At 33.9% G+C, this 25721-nt stretch overlaps 2 protein-coding genes across 7 annotated transcripts; one reads left to right on the top strand and one right to left on the bottom strand.

The window, feature by feature from the left end:
• Positions 1–17542: 17542 nt before the first annotated feature.
• LOC120072240 (uncharacterized) lies at positions 17543–25483 on the bottom strand. 6 transcript variants are annotated; one of them, XR_016525315.1, is made up of 5 exons: positions 25245–25457; positions 24886–24980; positions 24204–24485; positions 19108–19181; positions 17543–17801 (listed from the first exon to the last, which is right to left on the bottom strand). XR_016525315.1 is itself a non-coding variant. In XM_039024660.2 (3 exons), exons 1-3 carry the CDS (start codon positions 25411–25413, stop codon positions 24270–24272), a joined length of 480 nt encoding a protein of 159 aa, XP_038880588.1. In that variant the 5' UTR covers positions 25414–25483; the 3' UTR covers positions 19485–24269. The 6 variants fall into 6 exon arrangements, 1 of the variants encoding a protein (XP_038880588.1); XR_016525313.1 differs by lacking the exon at positions 17543–17801 and having other exon boundaries at positions 18664–19224; XR_005480393.2 differs by lacking the exon at positions 17543–17801 and having other exon boundaries at positions 18664–19181.
• On the top strand, positions 20206–23539 carry PSKR2 (phytosylfokine-alpha receptor 2). The gene has a single exon (XM_039024649.2). The coding sequence runs from the start codon at positions 20206–20208 to the stop codon at positions 23374–23376; it is 3171 nt and encodes a 1056-aa protein (XP_038880577.1). The 3' UTR covers positions 23377–23539.
• Positions 25484–25721: the final 238 nt, after the last annotated feature.

Below are 25721 nucleotides of genomic sequence, written 5' to 3'. Positions count from 1 at the left end.
ATAACTAACAAGCTTCTTAGTTAAAGTTGACCAAGATGCTTGTTAAGCCCTAACTTATCATATTCGTGCCCAGCCATTCTAGTCGTTATTTTCTTAGTAAAAGTTGTTATTCAATGCCTAAAATGATGGGTAAACGTCCAGAGCATGATTTTACGATATTTCTCAACCACTTTGGCCAATATAAAGGAGGAGAAGCCTCCCATTTCAAACATCAACTCTCTATCAAACGTCATCCACCCTCCACCAACGAAATTTAGTCATCCCTTGGCTGAAATCTCATCCTAACACTTAGCAAGCTTCAAGAACAAAAGTCCCTCTAAGGCTTGAGTGCTCTAGGTTACTTCTACCTCGTGAAAACTTGTGGATTAGTGAGATTCGTCTTTGAAAAAGGAGAATCACCCTAAGAAAAGATTGGATGAAGGAGAGATCGTCACAAGGCCATTCTTATTATATTTTCATCATTTCTTATGGTTTCTCTTTACAATTTTATCTCTCTATTTCTTTTCATTTGTTGAACATTTACCTCATAGTCATGATTTTTTATTTAATGAAATCTAGTCATTTATTATTAATCATGAGCTAAATTCTTTAAAGGGTTAAGCTATATGAATACCCTAGGGCTTTATGGCTTGACCAATGCTCATGCTTCATACCTCTTTGACTTTTGCACATTTCTTTTGTTGAGTTTATGGATAAATATTGTTAAGTTAAACTGATCATTAATCTAGCAATTTACTGGAGTTCTAATGCTAAAAAGGTTAGAATATAAACTGATGTCACAAAGGAATGTGGGACTATGAGCCTAGAAATATGATTGTCATATCACTTTGGATGTAAATTATTCTAAGATCCAAGTACCCATAGAAATATAGGCAGCAGTTTCTTAGAGCTCCTAAAGGAACTTGACACAAGATCGAGTAGGAGATGTTTTCTATCCATTTTAAGTCACTGTCCTGGTATGATGCAATAGCATTGCCTAAGGTACAATGTCTTTCTGGTTGAAATATAATTGTATCCCTATTCAACACTTTTGTTTACTGATTTTTTTCAACATTCAACCTTAAAATCACTTATTTACTGGTTACCCCTTGGTTTGCATCGAAGAACTCTTTCTTAGAAAAATTCAATTTCATAAATAGTCTTGTGAGATTGACTCTTAGAATACTTCAAGATTTATTACTTCATCGACAGTATATGCTTGCACTTAGACCATATTTATTCTCATTGTCATCACTTATACTTGATCGGTCAGATATTGACTTAAGCATCAAAGGTACTATGACAGACACCATAATAGCTCTATACAAAGATATTTTTCCCTATCGGCTAGTTCTTAAGAAGTTAATGTTTAAAGTGAATATATGCAAGATATCAAGTTTTAGAGACTCTCGAGACGATTCAGGTACAAAAGAGGCTAAAAATGGAGCATTTATAGGTCAACCAAAGCAATCGGGATCAAAAGATAGGAAAATGAACCAAATTATCGTCGAAAAACTGGTGATGGGTGCTAGCGCAGGGCTGCAAGGTAGTAGGCATAAACAACGAACAATGCCACAACGCCATCCCGAAATCAGACCTGTAAACAGAGGTAAACGTGACAACGTCACGACACTGTTAAATGGTGCCACAGTGTTGTGGCAACTTTTTGTAAATAATTTATTTTCTTTTAGAGTTTGAAAGAGAGTGGCCACCACCCAAGCTTGACCTCTTTTCTTCTTCTTCTTCTATTTTTTTTTAATTTTAGTTTTTAATTTTTTTTTTTTTTGGTTGTTATCTTCTTTTGAATGATGCTTAATCTCGTTTACATCATCACAGCATGTCATTAAAGTTAGTTCCCTAGTTTAAGAGTAAGAATTCTTATGTAACTTTGTAAGAATTGAACTTTTATTGATTAATTACATTTCGATTCCTTGCATCTTTGAGTTTTGGTTAAATTAGATTTGTATATGTGAATGGATTGACGCTCTAATCACCAATGCATGTCTTTTACTATGGATTTATTATCCCCCACATTTCTGTCTTGTTTTAATTGCCAAAATAGCAAGGTTGAATACATGTATGTTTGAGATATAGGTTACCCGTAGATCACTCATGCATGCTTAATTTAGGTTCAAAGATTAATTTAGGTTCAAAGAGAAACGTTAATTAACTTAGGCTATCCATATTATTAAATATTATTAGTTCTCTTCTTCTTTGTCTTGAAGGTCGTCTTTCTTTCCCAAAATTATAAATTTACTGTTGAGGCCACGTGAAAGTTAGATGAGTTTTCTTGTCTAGATTTTGTCATCGACACATCTCAATAATGTTCATTTGATTTTCAAAGATTACATGATCTCCACCAAATTTATTTTAACTAATTTTTATTCTTTTAAATTTGTTTTATATAATAGCAATATAATAAAATATGAAAACTCGTTTCCATAAAATTCATTCGAAGCAACTAATTTTGAATTTTTTTTTTTTTTTTTTTAATAGATTGGATGGTGAACGATTTCAAATACCAATTTTATTGACGGATTGGAAGTTAGTATAATTTGAGCGATGAACAATGAAAAAATTTAGAGTACAAGTAAATATCATTATAACCCAACATTTCTCATGGTATATTATCTCTTAAATCTACCTATAAATTAATATTTAATAGATTCATCTTTAGCATTAATAGTATTAAAATAGTTTTTAAATACTATTAAAATAGTTTTTACTTTCAATAATAAATTAAGAAGCCCGAATGCCTAATACTTATACATATTTGAAATGTTAGTTTATACTAAGCACTAGCCACAACCATTATTAAAGAAATTATTTTACTTTATTGACTTCTTACCGATGAAATTTAAAATGTTGGTCATATAATCGGAAAATTGTCCAAAATAACCCCTTTATTTTTCACACTTCAAACATAGCAGGCTTTCTGAATACTCGTTAGAATGATTTTTCTCGGACCTTCTCGGGCAAGATCGGGCCCGATATTGAATTTGAAACGTTATGAATTCAAATTATCCAATCGTTTAAAAGGACAAAAATACCCCTACTTTAAAAAAATCCTTCATATACACGGAAACATTCCAACTCCTCACCTCGTCCGAGATATCCTTGCTTTCGCTTTGAAAGTTTCTTTCTCCATGATTATTTGCATCTTGAAGCTTCCTTATTATAGAGGTATTTCACTATTTTGTTCATTTAGTCTATGGTTTCATCTTAAATTAGAGTTTGGTTAGGGTTTTAGAGTCTATCTAAAATATGTGAAAAATCTATGTTGGATATTATCTTTCTTTCAATATTTTGTCCATTTTTATGTTTGTTGTATGTTGTTGATGATTTTTTGGATACTTCATCTTATTTTGATTGAAATATGTTTGAATCTCGGTCAAGGTTTGATGAAGTGGGCCCAATATCGTTTGAATGTGTCTCAAGATTGGGTAGATGATCATTGAGTTTTCGGCATTTTGTATACGATCTCGGGGTAAATGTGGCCCATATCGTTCCCAAGAACTTATAATACCCTTATACTTCCTTTATATGTGTGCAACATCAACCACAATGACTGGCCTGATGCAGTTTAGAAAACCTCTGATCGTAGCCCCAAGTGTCATATACATGTACTTAAAATACCTATTAGGATCAATCTCCAACTCATATTGGGTACTAGGATTGGAAGTCTTCAGCACTTCCCCATACTGTGGTAATAAACAGAATAACTCTCTAGGGAACCCTCTCATTAAGGATAATGCAATTTCCCTAGCCTGCTACGCCCTCTGGTAACTAATGATCCCGTACTCCTTGCGAAAGTATTGAATGATTTCCTTCGGTTTATAACCACGACTAACATCCTAGTATCTCGACTTAACTAGTTAAACTATAACCCAACTCTTAGCTTGTTTATGATCATATTTTCTTAATATCTTCTGGCATGTATGGGCTAACATATTTAATAATTTTGAACATTTCAAATTCTTTCATTTTAATGCCTCTGACCTTCCATTAGCAAGACGATTCTACGCATCTTAAAATATATACTTTTTTAGTAGATCTATCGAAACGATACTGGGAGTTCTTCCTAATGTCAAAGATAGATAGTTTCTTAACCAGATCTTTTTTGCTTAAAAACATATTACCAACATGGACATCTTCTATAGTAGACTCGGATGAGATGACAATGGTGCTCGCTATTAAATTGTCAATATGCTTCCTCTTGTTATGGTTGACACAGGGTTCACCACTTGCTACTGAATCCATAGACTACTCATCATCACTCATCGGGTTACTATCACCAAACAGTTCTCTGCCAACCCTTGATTCTACATTCAACATTGATTCTATCTTTGTAGTCATCGAGTTCTAGTCATTCATCGAGTCTACATGATTAGCATTAATAAGCGCCTCAGATATATCTATATCCTCCACATTAACATCGACAGTAGAATCCACTAACATGATCACTTCATATACAAACTCATCGTTAACAACATCCTCAAATAGGTCCATATATTCCCTGCGTCTCCCAAATTTAACAGACATGCATTATTATTCAATGGACATAATAATGCACCACATTGGAACCCATATTGTATTCAAGAATAAACTCAAGTTCAGATGCGAATGATAGAATATTTTTTTTCATTTGAACTGGATATGACAGTACCGTTCTCCTAGATTTATGGATTACTACGGGTAACTTTGATACTAAAAGAGCCACTTGAGACACATTGTCACCAGTTAAGAAAAAATGAAAATCTTCTTGATTTTGATCACAAAAGCAAATACATTCAACCTAACATTATACAAACATCTTATAACCAATTCAAACTTAACGGAATTTATCCCACTAATTCTATATATTTTTCGTAAAAACTCCTCGTACTTTATTCCGATGTCGACAATCACCTTTTCAATTAACAACCCTATATATTTTTTCTCATCATCCTTCCATTCACCCCTAAAACAAACAAATATATGAGTCATCCTTGAAAAAAATCATACACAAGTACAAAAAGTTAATAAAATCATTTAAAATCTCGGGGAGAATGCGTAATCTCGGTGCATCTATATAAATATCTCGCCTGAGATTTCAAACTCTACACTACATCTCGAGGTAAATATACTTAATCACGACCGAGATTACTGAATTTCTACTGAGATTAGATATACAACCACAAAAACATAAATTATTGAGCTCAATAGTATGCAAATAACAACTAAAACACATTTACAAAAGACAATATCGATATATATACCTTGTTTTTCTTGATTGTATGCAAAAAGATGAGACGTAAGTGTTTGAGAACTTCCAAACACTAGGAAAATTTTTGGGTAACTTGTTTAAAAAACTTGTTGAGCAAGCCAATTGTTAGGCTTTTCAAGAAATGAGATATTATAATAATATAATAATATTTTTACTACTGAGGATATATTCATAAAATTCTTTTCCCATCAATCAAATTTGATATTCAAACGTTCAAAAAACTAACACAATCTCATGCCCAATCTCACCCAAGAAAAACCATTCTAACGAGTATTCAAAAAGCGTGCAATATTTAAAATGGGAAAAGTAAAGGAGGTTATTTTAGACAATTTTCCCATACAATCCTTTAACTAGTCAAATTATACTATAAATGTCAACCTTTTATCATTTTTAATATGTGATATATTTTTAAAACTCTAATTTAATTTAATTATTAAGGGTGAATATAAAAAGTAATATAATTTTTTATTAATCTAGATATGTTTAATAATAACCCTAACTGAAATAATAAGGATCAATACCGTATAAAGGGCACATAGCTATGCAAACAATTCAAAATAGAATTTAAAAAAAAATAAATAAATCAAAATTTTTGTTTAATTTAAATATTCTATTACACCATATATTTTATATTAAATTTAACCCGTGAGTAGTTTTTAGAAAACCAATTAACTCGACATAGTTCAATGGATAAAAACAACGTTAAGTTCAAAGATTGCTTACAAATTTGTTTATATATAATGTGAATATTATTAGTATTATACGTGCAACACACGTGTTATATGAAACTACTATATGAAGAGCGATCTATTTTTTAAAAGAAAAATTATTTAGAGGAATTATTTTCTAATTTTGGTGGATTGTTACCCCCACTAATCGGTTATTTTCAACACCATCTTGACCAAAAAAAATGCTCCAATAATGATGAAAAGATGAGCCATTATGGTAGTGAACTTTATAGTAAATTAAATATTGGTAGGTAAATGTTGCTGTCACTCATAAGCCTGAGTTGAAAAAACCATGAGCTCTCATAATAAATTTCACAAGCTCATATTATCCACAACAATATTTTAATGTGACCTTTAATTTTTTTTTTTTTAAATAAACAATATTTAATGTGGCCAATCTTTTACTTAGTGGTAGCAATTGGACACTTAAATCTTAAAATATAATTTCAGCCTCTTAGTATAGTTTGTACTAAATTTTTTGTTTGGTTCTTGAAATTTTAAAATTTTATTTTAGTCCCTCAAAATTTTAATAAGTTTTAAATTCAATTCTTATGGTTATTAGAATTTGAGCTGAAGACAAAAAAAATTATCTAATTGTTCTAGACAAAGAAAAATGCTGGAAAATGGAAGAATATATTGTTTGAAAATTTGAAACATTTAAAACTGTGGACAGTCTAAAGAAAAAAAGTCCGCTTTATCTTTTGGGAATAAGAAAAAGGCCACATTTTTTTAGAAGATAAAAGGATTAGGATAATGAGAAGTCATATCACAAGTTCTAACTTTTAAGCTTTTAGGGGCAAATTGAAAATTGGGATAAACATTAGGAATTATAGCTATATTTTAATCCTAATTAAATGTATACATTTCACTTTTTTTTTTCTTTTTCTTTTTACGAAAGAGTAATTACTATTTTGATGATAGTGTCATTCTGCAACTTATATATTAAAGTCTCTTATTAATAATACACATGGTTAGCACGCGGATCTCGTTAGGTCATTCATTATTATCACACACCGATCTGAATTAATTTATAAAAAATTTTATACCAATGTTGTGTTGAGTCAGATACACTTAGGTCACTCATTATTTAGTTCGGCTAAGTACACAAAATATCGTTTACCCTTGAGGTGGCACGATGAGACTACTTATTGAACCTATGACCTAACATCTACTTGGAACACGTGCAATGTTGGTGGTATCAGCATAGGAGTTGTCAAGATTGCAGGGTATTTGACCCATAAGCTCGACTCAATGGTTTTCCTTTCGATAGAATTGAACGAGTTCGGTTGGATTGAGGCACATGTTGGAAAGTAATGGAACAGAAAGAAGTTACGATCTTTATAACTGCTACAGAACATCCATTATGTCGCTGATCATCTGAATTACAACTAAGAGTATTTGGCAGCACGAGTATGCGAGGCAAATCCAATCTTGCCGCCAATCTCCTCATAGATAGCAAGGGCTTCAGCACGTGTAGGATTCAGAGACAAATTACTCTAACCATGTAAAGAGAGACCATTATAAATCCCTTAATGGACCCAATAACCCCACCAAAACCAAACATAGAGGATCCCACTTTACATGTTGCATCCACATGTAGTATACTCGATTCACTCTCTGAGATATCATAGGTTGGGGGGTGCATTGGTGGTATAATGGTTTGCTCCTGAAGATCGGCACCAGCATCAATAACATTGGTATGAAATTGACAATTAAGAAATACAAAAAGAAAGATAAAAAAAAAAAATAGAGAATCGACATACGTTCACTAACAGTGTGATAACTACATCTGTGCAGCAGAAGGAGAACAATTTTATTAGAGAGAAGGTTACAAAGTATAAAATAAATGGTCTCTCTAAGATTAGAGTTTATATAATGCACTCCTCTTAAACCCTAGAGTCATAATCGTAAATAACCATAAATAATTAGATATGTCAAATACGAATTTAACTTAAGTTTTAGAAGCATTGCACACGAATCTCCACTAGGTCGTTCGAATTGCCAAATAACAAATTCAAGACATTCCAACAAGCATATTCTATAATCCAGTGACATCTATTTTCCTCATATGCAACAAGTTGTTGATTACACAGATTTATTTCTATCCCCTAAATAACCCATGCCATAATACAAGCCCGCGCTAGCTCAACATCATTTAGAAGCCCGACAAGCTGAGTCTAGATGTCTAAAATGTTCTTATGCTTTGGATCAAAAGGCCAAAAGTCACAAAATAGAGAGGACCAAATTACTGTAGCTCTATGACATCTAAACAGTACATAAGTCATAGTCTCTTCCTTCTTTGGGAAATTTGTACGGATGACCCAAGTTTTTGGTCCAAAATGTCAAATGACTCATTTTTAAAAAATAATGTCAATTGACCCTTCGCTTACATCATCATGATATGAGATTACAAAAATGCCTCTCTAGTCTATACGATACTCGTGTGCTTAAACTCAACGGTCGTTCCACTCCGCTCAAAATTATTGTGCAAGTGTCGTTCAACCTCGCTCTGCAAAACCATCGTCCATCTACTGCTGTAATCGAAGTTCTCTACTGGGTTAGTGAATTTAATTTTTGTCTTCCATGTTGTGTTGCGTCTGTTTAGGTTGGTTTCGTTTGATCGGTCGTCACGTTCATAACTGGTTTCGGGGTCTAATCGGTCACGTCTATTTTTTATTTTGGGTTTCGATGTGTTCTACATTGGTTGAGGACGAAGAAGATATAGTTAGAGTCAGACAAGGTAGTGGACGAGTTTTGCGATAGCAAGATGGGCTAGAGCGAGACGGGCAAAAGCGAGATGGGATAGAGTGAGACGAGCGAAAGTGAGATGGGCTAGAGCAAGACGAGCGAAAGCGAGATGGGCGAGAGCAAGATTGGCGACTGGTAGTGCCCCGTCTGTAATAACTCAGAATAAAATGACTGATTATATGATGCAATTGGCATGTCAATTGTGGATGAACACTCCATATTATTGACGCACATGTATATTATTGATGTAATTTTACTAACATGTTATTTAAATTGTTAGTGTAGAACTACCATGAGTATAGAAGATTCATTCATGAATAGCCAACAAGTTAAATTAAACTTATAAGAGGAAGAGCGAAATAAGTGAGGCATCTGAAGATATTCATGAATAGACAAACTTTAGTAATCAAACTTATAAGCGAGACATTTTAAAAGGGATTCCAAGTGATAGCGAGATTAGCGAGAGCGAGATTCACGAGAACGAGACGTTTCTAGAATGGTTCACGAATAGCCAACAATTTAATTACACTTATAAAAGGGAGAGCGAGATAAACGAGACATCTGAAGAGATTCATGAATAGACAAACTTTAGAAATCAAACTTATAAGCGAGACAGTTTAAAAGGGATTCCAAGTGATAGCAAGATTAGCTAGAGCAAGATTAGCGAGAGCGAGATTGGCGAGAGCAAGATTGGCGAGAGCGAAATGGGCGAGAGCGAGACATTTCCAGAATTGTTCACGAATAGCCAACAATTTAATTACACTTATAAAAGGGAGAACAAGATAAGCAAGACATCTGAAGAGATTCATGAATAGACAAACTTTAGTAATCAAACTTATAAGCGAGATATTTTAAAAGGGATTCTAAGTGATAGCGAGATTAGCTAGAGCGAGATTAGAGAGAGCGAGATTGGTGAGAGCAAGACGTTTCCAGAATTGTTCACGAATAACTAACAACTTAATTACACTTATAAAAGGGAGAGCGAGATAAGCGAGACATCTGAAGAGATTCATGAATAGACAAACTTTAGTAATCAAACTTATAAGCGAGAAATTTTAAAAGGGATTCCAAGTGATAGTGAGATTAGCTAGAGCGAGATTAGCGAGAGCGAGACGTTTCCAGAATTGTTCACGAATAGCCGACAATTTAATTAACCTTATAAAAGGGAGAGCGAGATAAGCGATACATTTGAAGAGATTTGTGAATAGATAAATGGCATATAGAAAATTACAGTTTTGAGGATTAAAGTGGCACATAGAAAGTTACAGTTTTGAGGATTCGTGAATAGACAAGTGCCACATAGACAATTACATAGACAATTACAAACACAGGTGGCACATAGACAATTACAATCAACCGACATTTGAATCATTTGGATTAGAATCAGTAGGTCGCCCGGATGTGAGTAGTTCACTGCAATTTTGCCGATTATACTCATAGTTCCCACACCTACCACATTTTATTTGTCTTCATTTTTCTCCTCTTGATGGTATTCTTTTTACTCTTCGTCGCTTGACTTGTACCACTCTTTTAGGAGGTGCAATATGTTTTTCCACATTTCCTGAAGGTCTCTTCCATTAAGATATGTAACCGAGTGGATTTACGGGCTCTGCATAAGCAGCCATGAAGGAGTCAACGTTATAGAATGGACTGCACAAACCATGGATGGGGATGTTTCGTTCTCGCACAGCTACGATTGCATGCGAACATGGGATACCGAGTGAGTCAAATTCCTTGCATGTGCATTCCTTCGTATAGAGGTTCACAATATCATCCAATCAATTGTCCCGCACATGGATCCTGTAACAATCAATCGGCTCAACTCGATATTGTCTGCCCTTGTCATACTCAGTTGCTAATCGATTTTCACAGTAGTCCGAGTGTGACGTCGTTGAAGATGCCCAATAATTTCTCTATTCATAAAACCATGACTGGATGAGGCCTCGAACATGTTCCAACAAGCACATTATGAGAAGTTGTCGATATTCTTTGATCAATGAATTGAAACACTTTGCACTATTGGACGTCATGTTATCATATCTTCGTTCTGTTTGGTAAACACGCGCCCACCTTTCAAGACCAATATCCTCCAAATATTTCGATACTGCACCATTTCGAAAAGTACATAGTTGGTCCCAGTGTGCTTGGAACTCTGACATGCGAAATACCCTGACTGCATCCTTGAACATCCCAACAATTGTGTTGTCCTTAAAGTTGGAAAGAATATTATTTTCTAAGTGGTAGGTGCACAATCCATGAAATGTTGTGGGAAAAATGCACAAATGGCATTGCCAATAGATACCGCTCGATCGGACACGAACACCAAGTTAGCACACTTCAAATTTGACATAAACCACTTCCAAGCTCAATCAGTTTCATTGTCTACTATGGCATATGCTAGTGGGTAAACTTGGTTATTGCCATCCATGGAGTCGCCAATCAACATGGTCCCTTTGTATTTTCCTTTCAGATGCGATCCATCAACAATTATCACAGGCCGACAACTTAAAAATCTTTAATACAAGGTTCTAATGCCATAAACATGTACTTGAAATGGACATCATTTTCACTTTCGATTTCAAACCTTGTACCTGGATTCTCCATCTTTAACGCTTTACCATATGCATGTAAAACAGCGTACGACTCTTCTGGAGTACCCCTGGCGAGAGCATAAGCGGTTTCCCTTGCACACCACGCCTTATCGTAACTTATGTTTACGCCGTACTTCCTCATATCCTCAACGATGTGACGAGTTTTATAAACATGTCCTATGCCTGTAAACTTGTCTTTGATTAGTTCACTAACTGCCGCAGCGTTACTTGTCTATGGTCATGATTTAAAATTCCAATAGAACATGTGTGCGACCGCATATACTTCGTGATCTTAAATATATCACACCCTGGAATTTTAACTGCACGAAAGCTCTACTTACAATTATCCTCTATACATTTAACAGTAAACAAAGACTTAGTTGACTTCCTTACCTTATATTCAAAATTATTGTTTATGCACAGAATAGACAATCTCATTTTTCAATCACTCTTACTCAAAAAAATTTGACCAACTTCAACATCTGTCTCGGATGAAGAGGTGCCAGACATAATCAATTCTCCTCTACGTCATGAAGACATGGAATTCAATCCTGCTAATCTCTCAGTAACAGCCACTGCAGATCTATGCACCTCTGAAGGACCACAGTCCATAGAATTCAATCCTACTGATATTTCATTATCAACCACGAAAGGATCACACTCTTCTGAAGTATCACAATCCATAAAATTCAAGCCTGCTGATCTCTCATTACCAAGCACAGGTCTATTACATTGAGTTTCTCTTTCCAAGTCCACTACACGAATGCTGTCATTGTCTATTAATAATGTTGATGGTTGAGTGTTCATAGACAATGGAATATCACCCTCTTCTCAATTAAGCTCATATGATGCCTCTTATTGTTTGTCTACACCTATACCATCATGACTCATATTCACATTTTCGTCGTGGTATGATTTTAGCGTTACATATAGTTGAACTCTTAGCTGAACTCTAGAAAGATCGTCTCGGCAAAGAAGGAAGTAAACATCACTGTCATTCTGTATGTACGGTGGAGGGGCTTCAAAGTCAAGCTTATATTTAACTCTCATAACAACATCAAACTCTAAGCAACTTACATTTGCAACCTTGTAAATGTGAGAAGTTATTCATACTTCAAGGTAATAGGCACAACGATTTCGGTTAGCTCGCCCCCAATATACAAATTTTGGTTCTCATCCCAATGACCTCCGTATCGAATTAGTACACTTTTTTGTCATCCTACAAAGCAAGAAAACATTTTTTTTATTAAGCAGATAGTAATACACATAGATCTCTCTCGCTATCACTCCCAAGTGCTCTCGCTCTCGTGACTCTCGCTCCCAATTTCTCTCGCTGTCGCTCAATCTCACTCTCTCGCGCCTCTCACTGTCGCTCAATCTCACTCTCTCGCTGTCGCTCAATGTCGCTCTCTCCACCTTTCTTGTTGTCGCTCTTTCTCACACCCCTTTCGTTATACTATTTACAATGTCTATTTACATACCTTTTTTGAGACCACGTTTCTACAAATACCAATGAAACCAAGTTCAAGAAAAGTCTGTTCCGTTCTTAAAAACCTATTCTGAAAACTCCGTTTGGTTGTGAAAAACTCCGCTTTAGAAAACCTCGTTCAATAAATCTCCGTTCAACAAAATGACAGTTCAAATGAAGTTTAGATTTCAAAGAATTCACCATTACATATTTTGTTGTGTTAACGATTTTAAGTTGTAGATAGATTTCGTGAAAATTGTCAAATCAATCGTACAATGACAAACAATCACATCACGATGGAAGATAAACAGACAGTGAGAGCGAGACGGTTATCAGGGGCAATTCGTATAATCTCATACCGTGGTGACGTAAGTAGAGGGTCAATTGACATTATTTTTTAAAAATTGGTCATTTGACATTTTGGACTAAAAAATTGGGTCATCCGTACAAATTTCCCTCCTTCTTTCTGCAAACTGGCCACTTAGGACTAACATCTTTAGTCCTACTTCTGAAGCTAGCCATTGTTGGAATGCAGTAATGACATACCTGCCATACAAAAATGGACACTTTACCCCAAATCTTTAATGTCTATAACCTCCGCCACCACCCATAATTCTGATTTGAACTCAATCCACTGCTTCTACACCGCTATATAGTTTCAACTTTCCCAGATCCCAACTCTGCCATCCAGCTTCTTTCATCCAAATCCAATGGTCTTTTAAAGCAAGAGTTGGATTGAACCTCTCCTTAACACCTCTTTTCCCCACACAAACCTTTCAGAAAAAATAGTATGTCTTAAACCAGTGGCTTCCAAAACTGAACACACTGGAAAATACCTACTCTTCAGGACCCTGTTCACTAGAGAAAGAGGATTTTTAAGGATCCACCCAAGCCTTGGTTAAATAATTCGATATCCCCAAAATTTAATCCTCCATACTCTTTTAGGAAATATAACTTTTCCCATGGCATCCATTGAATTTTCCTTTGGAAAACGAACACAAAGCTTCATAAGCTTTTGAGAAGGTAGAAGCAGCTCATAGCATAGGTGGGAATTGGCTGGTCAATACTTTTAATCAAAAATTCCTTCGCCCCAATTGAAAAGAATTTATCTTTCCAACCTTGCACTGCCTTCCAAACCTTATCTTTAATGGCCCTAAAATCTTGTAATTTCCGAAAGCCCCAAAATAAGAGCTCAAACTATCCTGTAAAGAAAACTATAGAAGCACAGAGATACCACACAAGAATTGCAGTCAGATGTTCCCTGAGTTAGAGACATGCTAAATAAGGGTATTTTTATCGTCTTATAAAAATCTATAATTTTATCCTTTTTGCAATTTTTGATCAAGTAAGATTGATAAACTAACTTGTAGAGTGTTCAAACGGGGATTGATCTTCAATCACAAGCTAATTAAGCTTCTCTAACTCATATGGATGGATTCGGGGAGTTTTGGTACTTTATAATTAGGAGTTCTCAAGACAAAAAGGGTTCCTAAATTTTTATATAAATGAGAATAAAATATGTTAGAAAAATGTAATAGTTCATGTTCAAGTCCTACAAAATAGTCAAATTTGTTATCTATTTAAAATCCTTTCTTCACAAGAAACCATGAAAGCATAATAGGAAATGGGATTAAGTTGGAAATAGAAAATGAGAGGTAGCACATTGATGTCAAAAGGTTGAATGATGAATAATGATAAAAAAATGAAAAGTTAGTAAAGAAGTTAGTAAAAAGAAGAAGAAGAAGGGGGAAAAAAGGATTTAAGTGGAAAGTGGGGGTGGCATGTACCATAAGTGCCTAACTTTCATCAATTTCTTTCACCCATGCCTTTCTTTTGTGATCATACCTATCATTACCTTCACTCAAAACGCTCTTCCATCATATTTACTTCTTTTATTTACACTATAATTTTATCTTTATAAATAATATTTTGACGCTAGTAGACTTCACATCGTTTTAAAAACTATTTTTCTTTTTCAATGTCTAAAACTAGAGACGTTTGAAGAGAATAGATTATGATTTTGAATTTTAAGTATAAATTGATAAACTTCACTAGTCTTTAATTACTCTCTAAAAAGTGTATATTGATTTTGTTCATAAAAGCTTGAATTTTTACCATCAATGTTTAGTTTTCTAAAATATTGTCACTCTTCAACAATGCTTGAAATAGAATTACAAGAGTGTGACACAAGATTTAAACAATTTAATCAAATTTCAATATGAATTGGCTAATTAAAGACAACTTAGTTCAATGGTTATGGAATTTGTAAGTATTCTTAAAAGTGAAATGTGTGAATCCCAATTTTGTGAAATGTTATATAAAAGAAAAATAATGACAAATAGGATTTTGGGAAATTCTTATAAATAGAAAATTTCCAAAAATATTTACACTTTATAGTATAAAATTTCAAAAGTGCTTACATTTTTAGAATTTTTTTTTATACCGTGTAAATATTTTTAAATATTTTTTATATTTAAAAAGATCCCTATAATTTTTATACTTTAAACCACAAAATTGAACTTTAAAGAACATGTATAGTTAGTTATATATACAAAACGCCTATTTAATTATAACATTAACATAAGTTGTTCATAATTCCATGGTAAAAGCTACATTAATACCAACAAAGGTAATGTTGATATTTTAGAACAATATTAGTGCTAGTTTTACTATTAACGCCGTCATTATTATTTTACCATGAGTGAAGGTATGCAAATTTGAACCTCCCATCTCGATGGAATGATAGTTATGCTCACTTTAAAATAAAATCGACATGTTGTGAAACCTTTTTCATACAATGAATTCTTGTTAATTTTAATAATAATAAGAATGTTTGTGTCTGATTAGCAATCAAGTTTAGTTATAAGATAAGGATGATAATAAAATTTGGAGGAAAAAAATCAATTTTAACCCTAAACCATTAATTACATAAAATTAGACCATAAACTTGAAAATTTATATTTTGGTCCTTATTAATAATTATTCCAATTTTTACCCTTCTTGCCTTTACATATATCTTATACAAAATTGATAACTTGAAGAAAAAAAAATAAAAAAATAAAAAAATAAAAAAGGTTTTTACATTAGAATTAAAATTTTCTAATTTTTTGATTGAGTGGTAAATCCTGTGCATTGATTAAAATTAATTATGTGCAATATTTTATTATGGTTGAGAAACAACAAATTTAAAAAGAGTTTTATCTTATAGTGAAACTAAACAATAAAAATAATAATATTAATTGTAACACTTATATACATCCAAAGTTTCTTTTTGTTTTTTTTTTCAGTAAAGTAGAGATCTAAAGTTGAATTAGGTGGAACTGATATTTGTAGTAAAAATTAATACATCTCACCAAGTTGAAAACTAAAATTGGATATTCCTCTCTAAACCTAAAAGTTAAATATTAGTTTGGGACAAACTATAATTAAATTCAATCAAACTTTTGCTCAAGTTGATCAATATTAATTAATGCAGCAATAAAGTAAAATTAAAAATTTAGGTTTGTTTTGAAATTTCGACATAAATGTCAACGTCTCAATTTTATAAAAAATATTGATAAAATTATAGATAAAATTGACGTTAATGGATATTTGGAAAAAATATAAAAAACAAAAAAAAAAATCAATTTACCTCTTTTGAACAAGTTAATAGGATTATTAATTATAATATATATATTACGAATACTTTGTTGCTTGTTTTTTTTATGTTTCATGGTAACTTTCTTTTACAATATAATGAAAATTTCGATTTATTCTTCATGTTTGATATAGCTCCAACGAAAATACGTACCAGACTAAAGAGATGGAGTTGCCCTTGGGATAGAGTTTAGAGAAATTTAAAGTGTTTATGTGGAAATTTCTAATTATAAAATAATTTAAAGCAAATCACTTTTTTCAATTTCCTTAGAAATCTTTGAGTAGCTTTTAAGATTAACTTTCTAAAAAATCCCAAAAAATCTCACACCTCTTCAACTAACTATTAAAATTCTTATTTTATCCTTATTCCATGGAATAATACTTTATAAGTTTCAAATTTACCAAAAATTATTTATTCATTTCACAACCCATTTTTTTTTAAAAAAAAACAAGTCTACTAATGATTATTTTAAAAGTTACAACCTGATATGAGATTATTAATGTTACTCCTTATTTGACTCGAAGAGTTTTTAAATTTACTATAAACTCTATGACTTATAATTTCTTATACTGTAAACTAGGGGTGGAAACGATTCGATTCAGTTTAGTGATCAAACCAAATTTTTTAAAATGTGAAACCAAACCGAACCGATTTATTGGTTCAATACGATACGGTTCAGTTCGGTTTCAAATTCGATTTTGGCATTTTTAAAAAAAATCTATGTTATATTCTTTTTAAATTAAAAAACTGTTTGGTTCGGTTCGATTTTAAATTCAGTTTTACTTTTTTTTTTAAATATATAAATATATAAATATGTATATTAATTAAAAATAGTTTAGTTTGGTTTCAAATTCAGTTTTCGAAAGTGAAACCAAATCGAACCGAATTAATTCGATTTCAAAATTTCTTTAAACTAGATTGAACCGCATTTTTCGGTTTCACCGAGTTTTCGATTCGATTCGGTTTTTAGAAACGGTTCAATTTTTACAATTTGAATGACCATCCCTACTGCAAACTCTACAACTAAAAAAGATTTTCGACTAAACTAATCCACTCTTTATCTGGAAGATGTTTCAAATTATGATGAGAGAGAGAGGGGGAGGGGTTTGGTGTGGTCACATGAAGAGAGAGAAAGTAGAGATTTTATTATTAAAGAAAGAAAGGACAAATGGGTGGGCAGAGAAGTGCGTGGCAGTTCACCTAAAACTTTTTAGTGAGCGACGGCCGATAGCTCGTGATACCCGCCTAAAGCAATTTTCGCCACCGGCTATTACCGGTCAATCTCCACCGCTAAAAAGCTCTTTTGACTTTTTTATCCTCTTCGAACGTCCCGCCACTCGCGCTTTCGAATCGCGTGCGCATCACGTCAAATCACCAAATAACCCTTTTTATATAAAATCATTTAATTATATTAATTTAAGTTTGTCGAGAGATCTTTATGATGTCTCTATTATTTGAATTTCTTTTTTTTTTTTATTAATCTGTGACTAGGGACACATTATTGCCATTAATTAACAAACAAACATATCATTTCCTATTCCGTGTGTAAAATAAAGAAATTTCAACTTTTACATTAATTATATTAAATTAGATTTTCTTTTCGAGTTATATTAAATTGAATATTGAACTTTAATAAAGGGCATGAAATTAGTTAGTTACTTCATTATTCTTTTTAGTATACCTAGTCTCTATCTCTAAGATAGAAAGTCATACTAATTATTGTTAAACTAAGTTCACTTTGACGGATTCTTTCATTAATTAGTTGGTTTTTATCACAAATTTTATCAAATATTTTTTAACAAGGCTAGTAATTTAATCATTTCAAAATTACTCTCAAACAATCATTTTTATGGTCTATTAATGATTATTATTTTTTTATTTTTTATTTAATTGTCAAAAATAGAGGTGAACATAAAAACCAAAATCGACCGAACCAAAGACGGCTGATTGAAGAAGAGAAGAGACTCGGTTGGTATCAATTTAGGAAATTTCCAAACAAACGATTGCAAAAAAAATGAAAAAAATAAAATTGACCAAAATCGACAGTTGTCGGTAGGTTTGCACTCCTCGACAATCGAGATCAATTTGAAGATTTACTTAAATGACCATAATCGGGTAGTGATTTGGTTGAAAAACCAACTCCAATCATCGACTGCTTAACATCCTTAATCAAGCAAAATTAACCGATCTTTTATTCAAATTTGCCCCTAAGCTTAATTAAAGGTCGCAATTCATACCTTAAATTCAACTTCAACTAAAATATCAAATAATTTTAATATAAAAAAACAATGTAAGTATTTACAAATCACTAAATTCAGCCATCGATTTTGTATGGTATTAAAGAAGAAAAAAAAAAGCAAAAATTCAAATGAAAAAGCTCATTATAAAAAGTTAATGGTGTTTTTTCTCTGTACTCTCAAATTTATTCAATTCTCTCCCAAACCTTCAATAAAAACCTTAAATTTAATCTATAGTATTAGTTTTTTATTAAATTTTTAACCTTTAATTATCTATTAGCATTTTTATAAATTTTTAAAATCACGAATTGCACTTCTTACCTGAAATATTATTATTAGTATTATTATAAAGTAGCATAACTAAAATTAACCACAAAGAAGATTAGAAGGGAAATAATTGGTGTGAACACGTGCATGAAAGATGGAGCAGGCGTGAAGAATAGAAAAACTCACATCGGTCCTTGCGCTGCGCTCCCAACTTTTCCAACTCCACTCTCAACCTTTCCTCTTTTTCTCTGCCTTTTCTTCTAGAGAGACAGAAAACAAGAAAGCAGATCAACGTCGTAGGTGCTGACAATCACAAACCAAATAAGAAAAATTAAGTGAAACTAACAAAGAGAGAGAAAAATAATACAAGTTTTGAGATTCGTAAACTGTTGATGAAATTTTACCTCCAAAAAGACACAAATTTCCCTCAAGTCAGCTCTCTCTGTCTTCATTTGTAAAAAGAAGAATAGAAAAAAAAAAATAAAGGAAAAAAAAGCCTCACCCAATTCCTTACTTACTTGCCTCTCCAATTATATATCGTAAAGTACACAGCTTTCCCCTCTGCTCTGCTCAACAGCCACTCTTTTTAATCTTTTCCTCTCTTTTGGGTTCCTGATATGGACAGTGTATGGAAATCTTTTTGCCCTTTTTTTTTTCCAAACCCAGATTTGACATTGTTTCTCTAAACAGATAACCCAGAAAAGAAGGCGTTTCTGACACTGTTCCCTCTTTACTTACTTTACTTACTTCATTTGTAAGTCATGATCTCCACTGGAGTTGCTACTGGGAAACTGGGAAATCATTTCTTTATTTGCTTCTTTCTTCCTTTTAAAGGTTCTTTTTCTTCTTCTTCTACTCTTGTCTTTGGGATCTGAGATCGTCTTGGCTTATGGGTTTCCCATGTTTCTTCTTTTTGGAATACCTCTCTGTTTCTTGGCTTTCTGGTGTTGCTGCCTGCTGAAGGGTCTTTTTCTTCATTTATCTTCTCCCTGATACATAAAAACAAAAGACTTTCAGTTTGAAGTTCAATTCTGGGTTCATTTGTTTTTGTTTATTGGGAAAGGGTTTGGTATCTAATAGGGATCGGTGATTCCAGCTTTATTTCAATTCTACCTTTTCTCTTTTTGCTTCTTTTGCAAGTTGCCCAACTTGGGATTCTCCTCCTTCTCATATATTGGAGTTTGCAAGATTTCTTTATTTGGATTCCTCTCATTTCTGAAAAGCTGAGTATGACCAGATGGCGTTTTGACTGAGTTTACAGTGGCTCTGCTTTTTTATTTCAACATGAGATCTCTACTGGTCTCAGAGGTGATGATGCTTAATCTTGTCAAACCGTCTTTCCTCAAATGGATATTGTTGAGTTGCTTGCTTTCTTTCTCTCTGGGTTTGAAACAGTCTAATCAAGTCTGTGATTCAAAAGATTTACTGGCATTGAGAGGCTTTGTGAGTAGCCTTGCAAATAGTTCTGTTCTCTCTGTATGGTTAAATGAATCCAACTGCTGCAATTGGGATGGTGTGGATTGTGGATATGATGGCAACAGCTCGCTCACTAACAGAGTTACCAGGTTAGAACTGCCTAATATGAATCTGAAAGGGAAGATTTCACAATCACTTGGTGGCTTAGATCAGTTAATTTGGCTGAATCTATCATACAATCAGCTTGAAGGTGTATTGCCAACGGAATTCTCAAGCTTGAAGCAACTCCGGGTTTTGGATTTGAGTTACAATAAACTGTCAGGATCAGTCATCAATGCAACTTCAGGATTGAAATCTGTTCATGTTCTGAATATTTCCAGCAATTCATTCATTGGGGATTTTCCCCAGCTTGTAGGATTTCAAAATCTTGTTGCCTTCAACATAAGTAACAATTCTTTCACAGGCCAGTTTTCTTCACAGATTTGCAATTCCTCCAACATGATTCAGGTTGTTGATATTTCTCTGAACCGAATATCCGGCAATCTTCAAGGTGTGGACAACTGCAGCAAATCTCTCAAACATTTCCGCGCAGATAGTAACTTACTCACCGGCCATCTGCCAGATTCGTTGTATTCATTATCATCCATGGAGTATTTTTCAATCCCTGGGAACAGCTTCTTTGGCCAATTAAGCATGGAACTGAGTAAGCTTTCTAGGCTTAAATCCTTTATAGTATTTGGAAACAAGTTTTCTGGTGAACTTCCAAATGTGTTCGGTAATTTTTCAGAATTACAGGAGTTAGTTGCACATTCCAACTTGTTCTCTGGATTATTGCCTTCATCTGTGTCCTTGTGCTCAAAGCTCAGAGTGTTTGATCTTAGAAATAATTCTTTAACTGGTACTATAGATCTCAATTTTTCTAGGCTACCGAATCTCCAAATGCTTGATCTAGCCTCGAATCACTTTTCTGGGCCCCTACCAAATTCTCTATCTGATTGCCATGAACTGAAAACTCTTAGCCTTGCCAAAAACAAGTTAAGTGGTCAAATTCCTCGAGATTATGCAAAGCTTTCCTCTCTATCCTTTCTATCTTTGTCGAACAACAGTATTATAGACCTGAGTGGTGCATTATCTATTTTACAAAATTGCAAAAATCTGACTGTCCTTATTCTTACAAAGAACTTTCGTAATGAGGAAATTCCACAGAGTGAAACTGTTTTCAACAACTTGATGCTTTTGGCATTTGGTAACTGTGGTCTGAGAGGACCAATTCCAGGTTGGTTAGTAGGTTGCCAGAAATTAAGTATCCTCGACTTGTCTTGGAATCACTTAAATGGAAGTATCCCTGCTTGGATTGGTCAGCTGGAGAATTTGTTTTATTTGGATTTATCCAATAATTCTCTGACAGGAGAAATCCCAAAAAGCTTGACACAGATGAAAGCACTAATTTCCAAAAATGGCAGCTTGTCGGGTTCGACATCATCTGCTGGAATTCCCCTTTTTGTCAAACGAAACCAAAGCGCCACTGGTTTGCAATACAACCAAGCGTCAAGCTTTCCACCATCGATTTACTTGAGCTACAACAGAATTAATGGAACTATTTTTCCTGAAATTGGCAGATTAAAATGGCTGCACGTCTTGGATTTGAGTAGGAATAATATTACTGGCTCCATCCCGAGCACCATATCAGAGATGGAGAACTTGGAAACATTAGATTTGTCAAATAATGATCTTTATGGACAAATTCCAGCATCACTGAACAAGCTCACATTCTTGTCAAAGTTTAGTGTGGCAAATAATCACTTGGAGGGACCAATTCCTAATGGGGGGCAATTCCTAAGCTTTCCCAGCTCCAGCTTTGATGGTAATACAGGACTTTGTGGGGAAATTGACAACCCTTGTCATTCTGTTGATGGGTTAGAAACAAAACCCGAAACCAACAATTACTCAAAGAGAAAAGTTAATAGAAGCATCATTCTTTGCCTTACAGTCGGTGCAGCTGCAGCAATTCTCCTGCTCCTCACAGTGGTTCTACTCAAAATGTCCAAGAAAGATGTTGGAGACCGACGAAATAACAGGTTTGATGAGGAATTTGACAGGCCTGACAGGCTATCTGGAGCTCTTGGATCGTCAAAGTTGGTGCTCTTTCAGAATTCAGAATGCAAGGATCTTACAGTTGCAGAGTTGTTAAAAGCTACTTGCAATTTCAACCAAGCAAACATAATCGGCTGTGGTGGATTTGGCCTGGTTTACAAGGCCAGCCTTCCCAATGGTTCAAAAGCTGCGGTCAAGAGGCTTACAGGAGATTGTGGTCAGATGGAACGGGAATTCCAAGCTGAAGTAGAAGCTCTTTCTCGAGCGCAGCATAAGAACCTTGTTTCTCTTCAAGGATACTGCAAACATGGAAATGACAGGCTATTAATTTACTCCTACATGGAAAATGGAAGTTTGGACTATTGGCTTCATGAGGTTGTTGATGATGATTCAACACTAAAATGGGAAGCAAGACTCAAAATCGCTCAGGGTGCTGCTCATGGATTGGCTTACTTGCATAAGGAATGTCAGCCCAACATAATTCACCGAGATGTAAAATCGAGCAACATACTTCTAGACGACAGATTTGAAGCTCATTTAGCTGATTTTGGTCTTTCAAGATTACTCCGGCCGTATGACACTCATGTTACCACGGACTTGGTTGGGACTTTGGGTTATATTCCTCCTGAATACAGCCAGACATTAACTGCAACTTGCAGGGGTGATGTTTACAGTTTTGGCGTTGTTCTTCTTGAGCTTCTTACTGGTCGGAGGCCTGTAGAGGTATGCAAAGGTAAAGCCTGCAGGGATCTGGTGTCTTGGGTGATTCAGAAGAAATCAGAAAAGAGAGAAGAGGAGATTATTGATCCTGCAATTTGGGATACAAATAGCAAAAAACAGATTTTAGAGGTTCTTGGTATTACTTGTAAATGCATAGACCAAGATCCAAGGAAGAGACCTTCGATTGAAGAAGTTTCTTCATGGCTAGATGGTGTCACGTTGTAGGTTTTTCAACACTAAATGTTTGGCTTGCATTTCATCCTCATATTGGCTTGCATTTCATCCTCATATCAAAACTGGATTATGTATAGCAAAACCATTGAAGTCTATGAAGCACAACGAATCACCATCAAATGATGTAGGTACAATTGATGGAGGCTGTTCATAACTTGGTGACTTCTTTCTTTCTTTTTTTTTTTTGGTGGGTGGGGGGGGGGGGGGGGGGGGGGGTATCATATACTTACAGTTGTAACTGAGTCCAAAACAAAGTTTTTTCTTTAACATGTTTTACTATTTGTAACTGAGTCCAAAACAAAGTTTTTTCTTTAACATGTTTTACTATTTGTAACTGAGTCCAAAACAAAGGTTTTTTCTTTAACATGTTTTACTATTTAGAATAGACATGTTTAGAAGGTGCCCACTAAACCAGTTCATTTGGATCAATTTTAGAAATGGAAGTTTTTTTATCTCAGAAATTACATTTTCACAGCAAAGAATCTTCCAGACTAAGTTCAATTGTCAACAGTTCACATTTCAACAACCACAAAAGATTACTATAATCAAAGTAGCAATTACTCGAGATATTTCTCGACCTTTTATGGCCCCCAACAAAATCCAAGAGTCGACTAACCAATACCAAACATTGATTCTTTTCTAATACGGCCTCCAAAAATTTCTTCTATATTTTCTTTGATTGTATGTTCCAAAATATAGCAATGTACTCAGCATTCAATAATATCTTTCCTAACTTTCAGCTTTGGATTCAAAATGTGAGACAACCAGTGTTTCATGCTATCAGAAAGCATCTATACTTGATAATAACAAAGTTTTACCTATCTTCCATCCATCCAGCTGTGTATCTATCTATCACATATATCCATCACAGAGAACAATCTGACTCACTTGACTTCAATGAACAGAACATGGCGATTTGCAATAGGGTCATATTTCTTGAGCTCAACCTTATCAGCCATCTTCCTGCTTTTCTTCTTGGCATAAAAAAAACCAGTCCTAGCAGTCGAGGAGAGTCTGACTATTTTGAAATCTTTCTTTCCCCCTTTCCTCCTTGTCTTCTTTTTCTTGGCTGGATCACCACCCCTTTTCCTACTTAACCTCTGCATTTGAATGCAATCGACAAGTTGGTTACATGATCAAATCAACAGTCACATTAACTTAACGAACAAATTACACAATATTATTCCCAAATCCCAATTACTTTTGTATTATTGTAAAAACTAAAGTTTTGAGAAAACATACCGAACTTCGATACAGAATAATCCCAACAGAAGATTTATCAGATTTTCACCATCATCTCATTTCGAAGATACAAACTCAATCAAATAAATATACCATATGGAACTGATACCAGGCAGAATGTGGGAATTTCGAAGGACATCATTCAGATACAGGTTAACATAAAAGGGGTAAACACTAGACACACACACTGTCGAAGCTAAAACGAGATACAGAACCAATCTATCCAATAGAAACGACTAACTAATAAAATTTTTGTACCTTTCTCTTTGTAGTGTCAGGAGCATATCTTTTGGCCATGCAAATTACGGATTCATAGCGAATTGATCTCTCCCGAGCCCTCTGTGACAACGATCCTGAAAATTTCAACAGACCCCCAAATGTTAGATTTCTCCGGCTTCTGTTTGGTTTGTTAGAAAGAAACTTTAAAACAAACCCCAGCAAACAAAATTCTCCCCAGAAGAGATTCTCGATTATGAAACTCGCTCTTGATTCCCGTTCTTTCTTGTCTCATGATTGTATAGATTAAAAAGAAAGAAAGAAAGAAAGAAAGAAATATTAAAGAGAGGTATGATGAATGGATTTGTGATGATGATTTTGGATGAAATGTTCGCAATTACCTTTGATATTGGGAACGACGCTCAGCGAGAGGGCAGCAGAGAAGGACAGAGAGTTGAAAGTGACTAAGTTTGGAAGAGCTGAAGACGCAGAATCACTGAGAAATCGATTCCTTTTTCCACAAGAAATCGCCAAGTCCAAACAAAACCTTTGAATTGTTGTCGCCATCATCTTCCATGAAAATGAACCCTTCTTTCTTTTTCATACTCTTCATAATCGGTTTGCTTATTTTTATTTCCCTAAATTATACAAAATACGTGTAAGCTTTATACTTTATTTCAAAATTATTTCATCACTTTTAAAAATTTTATTACCTCCCTTAAATTTATATAGTAAATAAGTAAATAAATATCTCTATCATTAATATTTTGTTTCAAATTTATATTTTCTCCTTACTCTACTTCCGTTTATGTTTATAACACTTCTCTAGTGTTTCTTTATCATTATTATTATTATTATTATTTTCTTTCTTCCTCAGG

This window comes from Benincasa hispida, chromosome 1 (assembly GCF_027475165.1).
Source record: "Benincasa hispida cultivar pf3 chromosome 1, pf3_genome.v1.1, whole genome shotgun sequence".
Lineage (NCBI taxonomy): Eukaryota > Viridiplantae > Streptophyta > Magnoliopsida > Cucurbitales > Cucurbitaceae > Benincasa > Benincasa hispida.
This window is presented reverse-complemented; position numbering and strand designations above follow the sequence as displayed.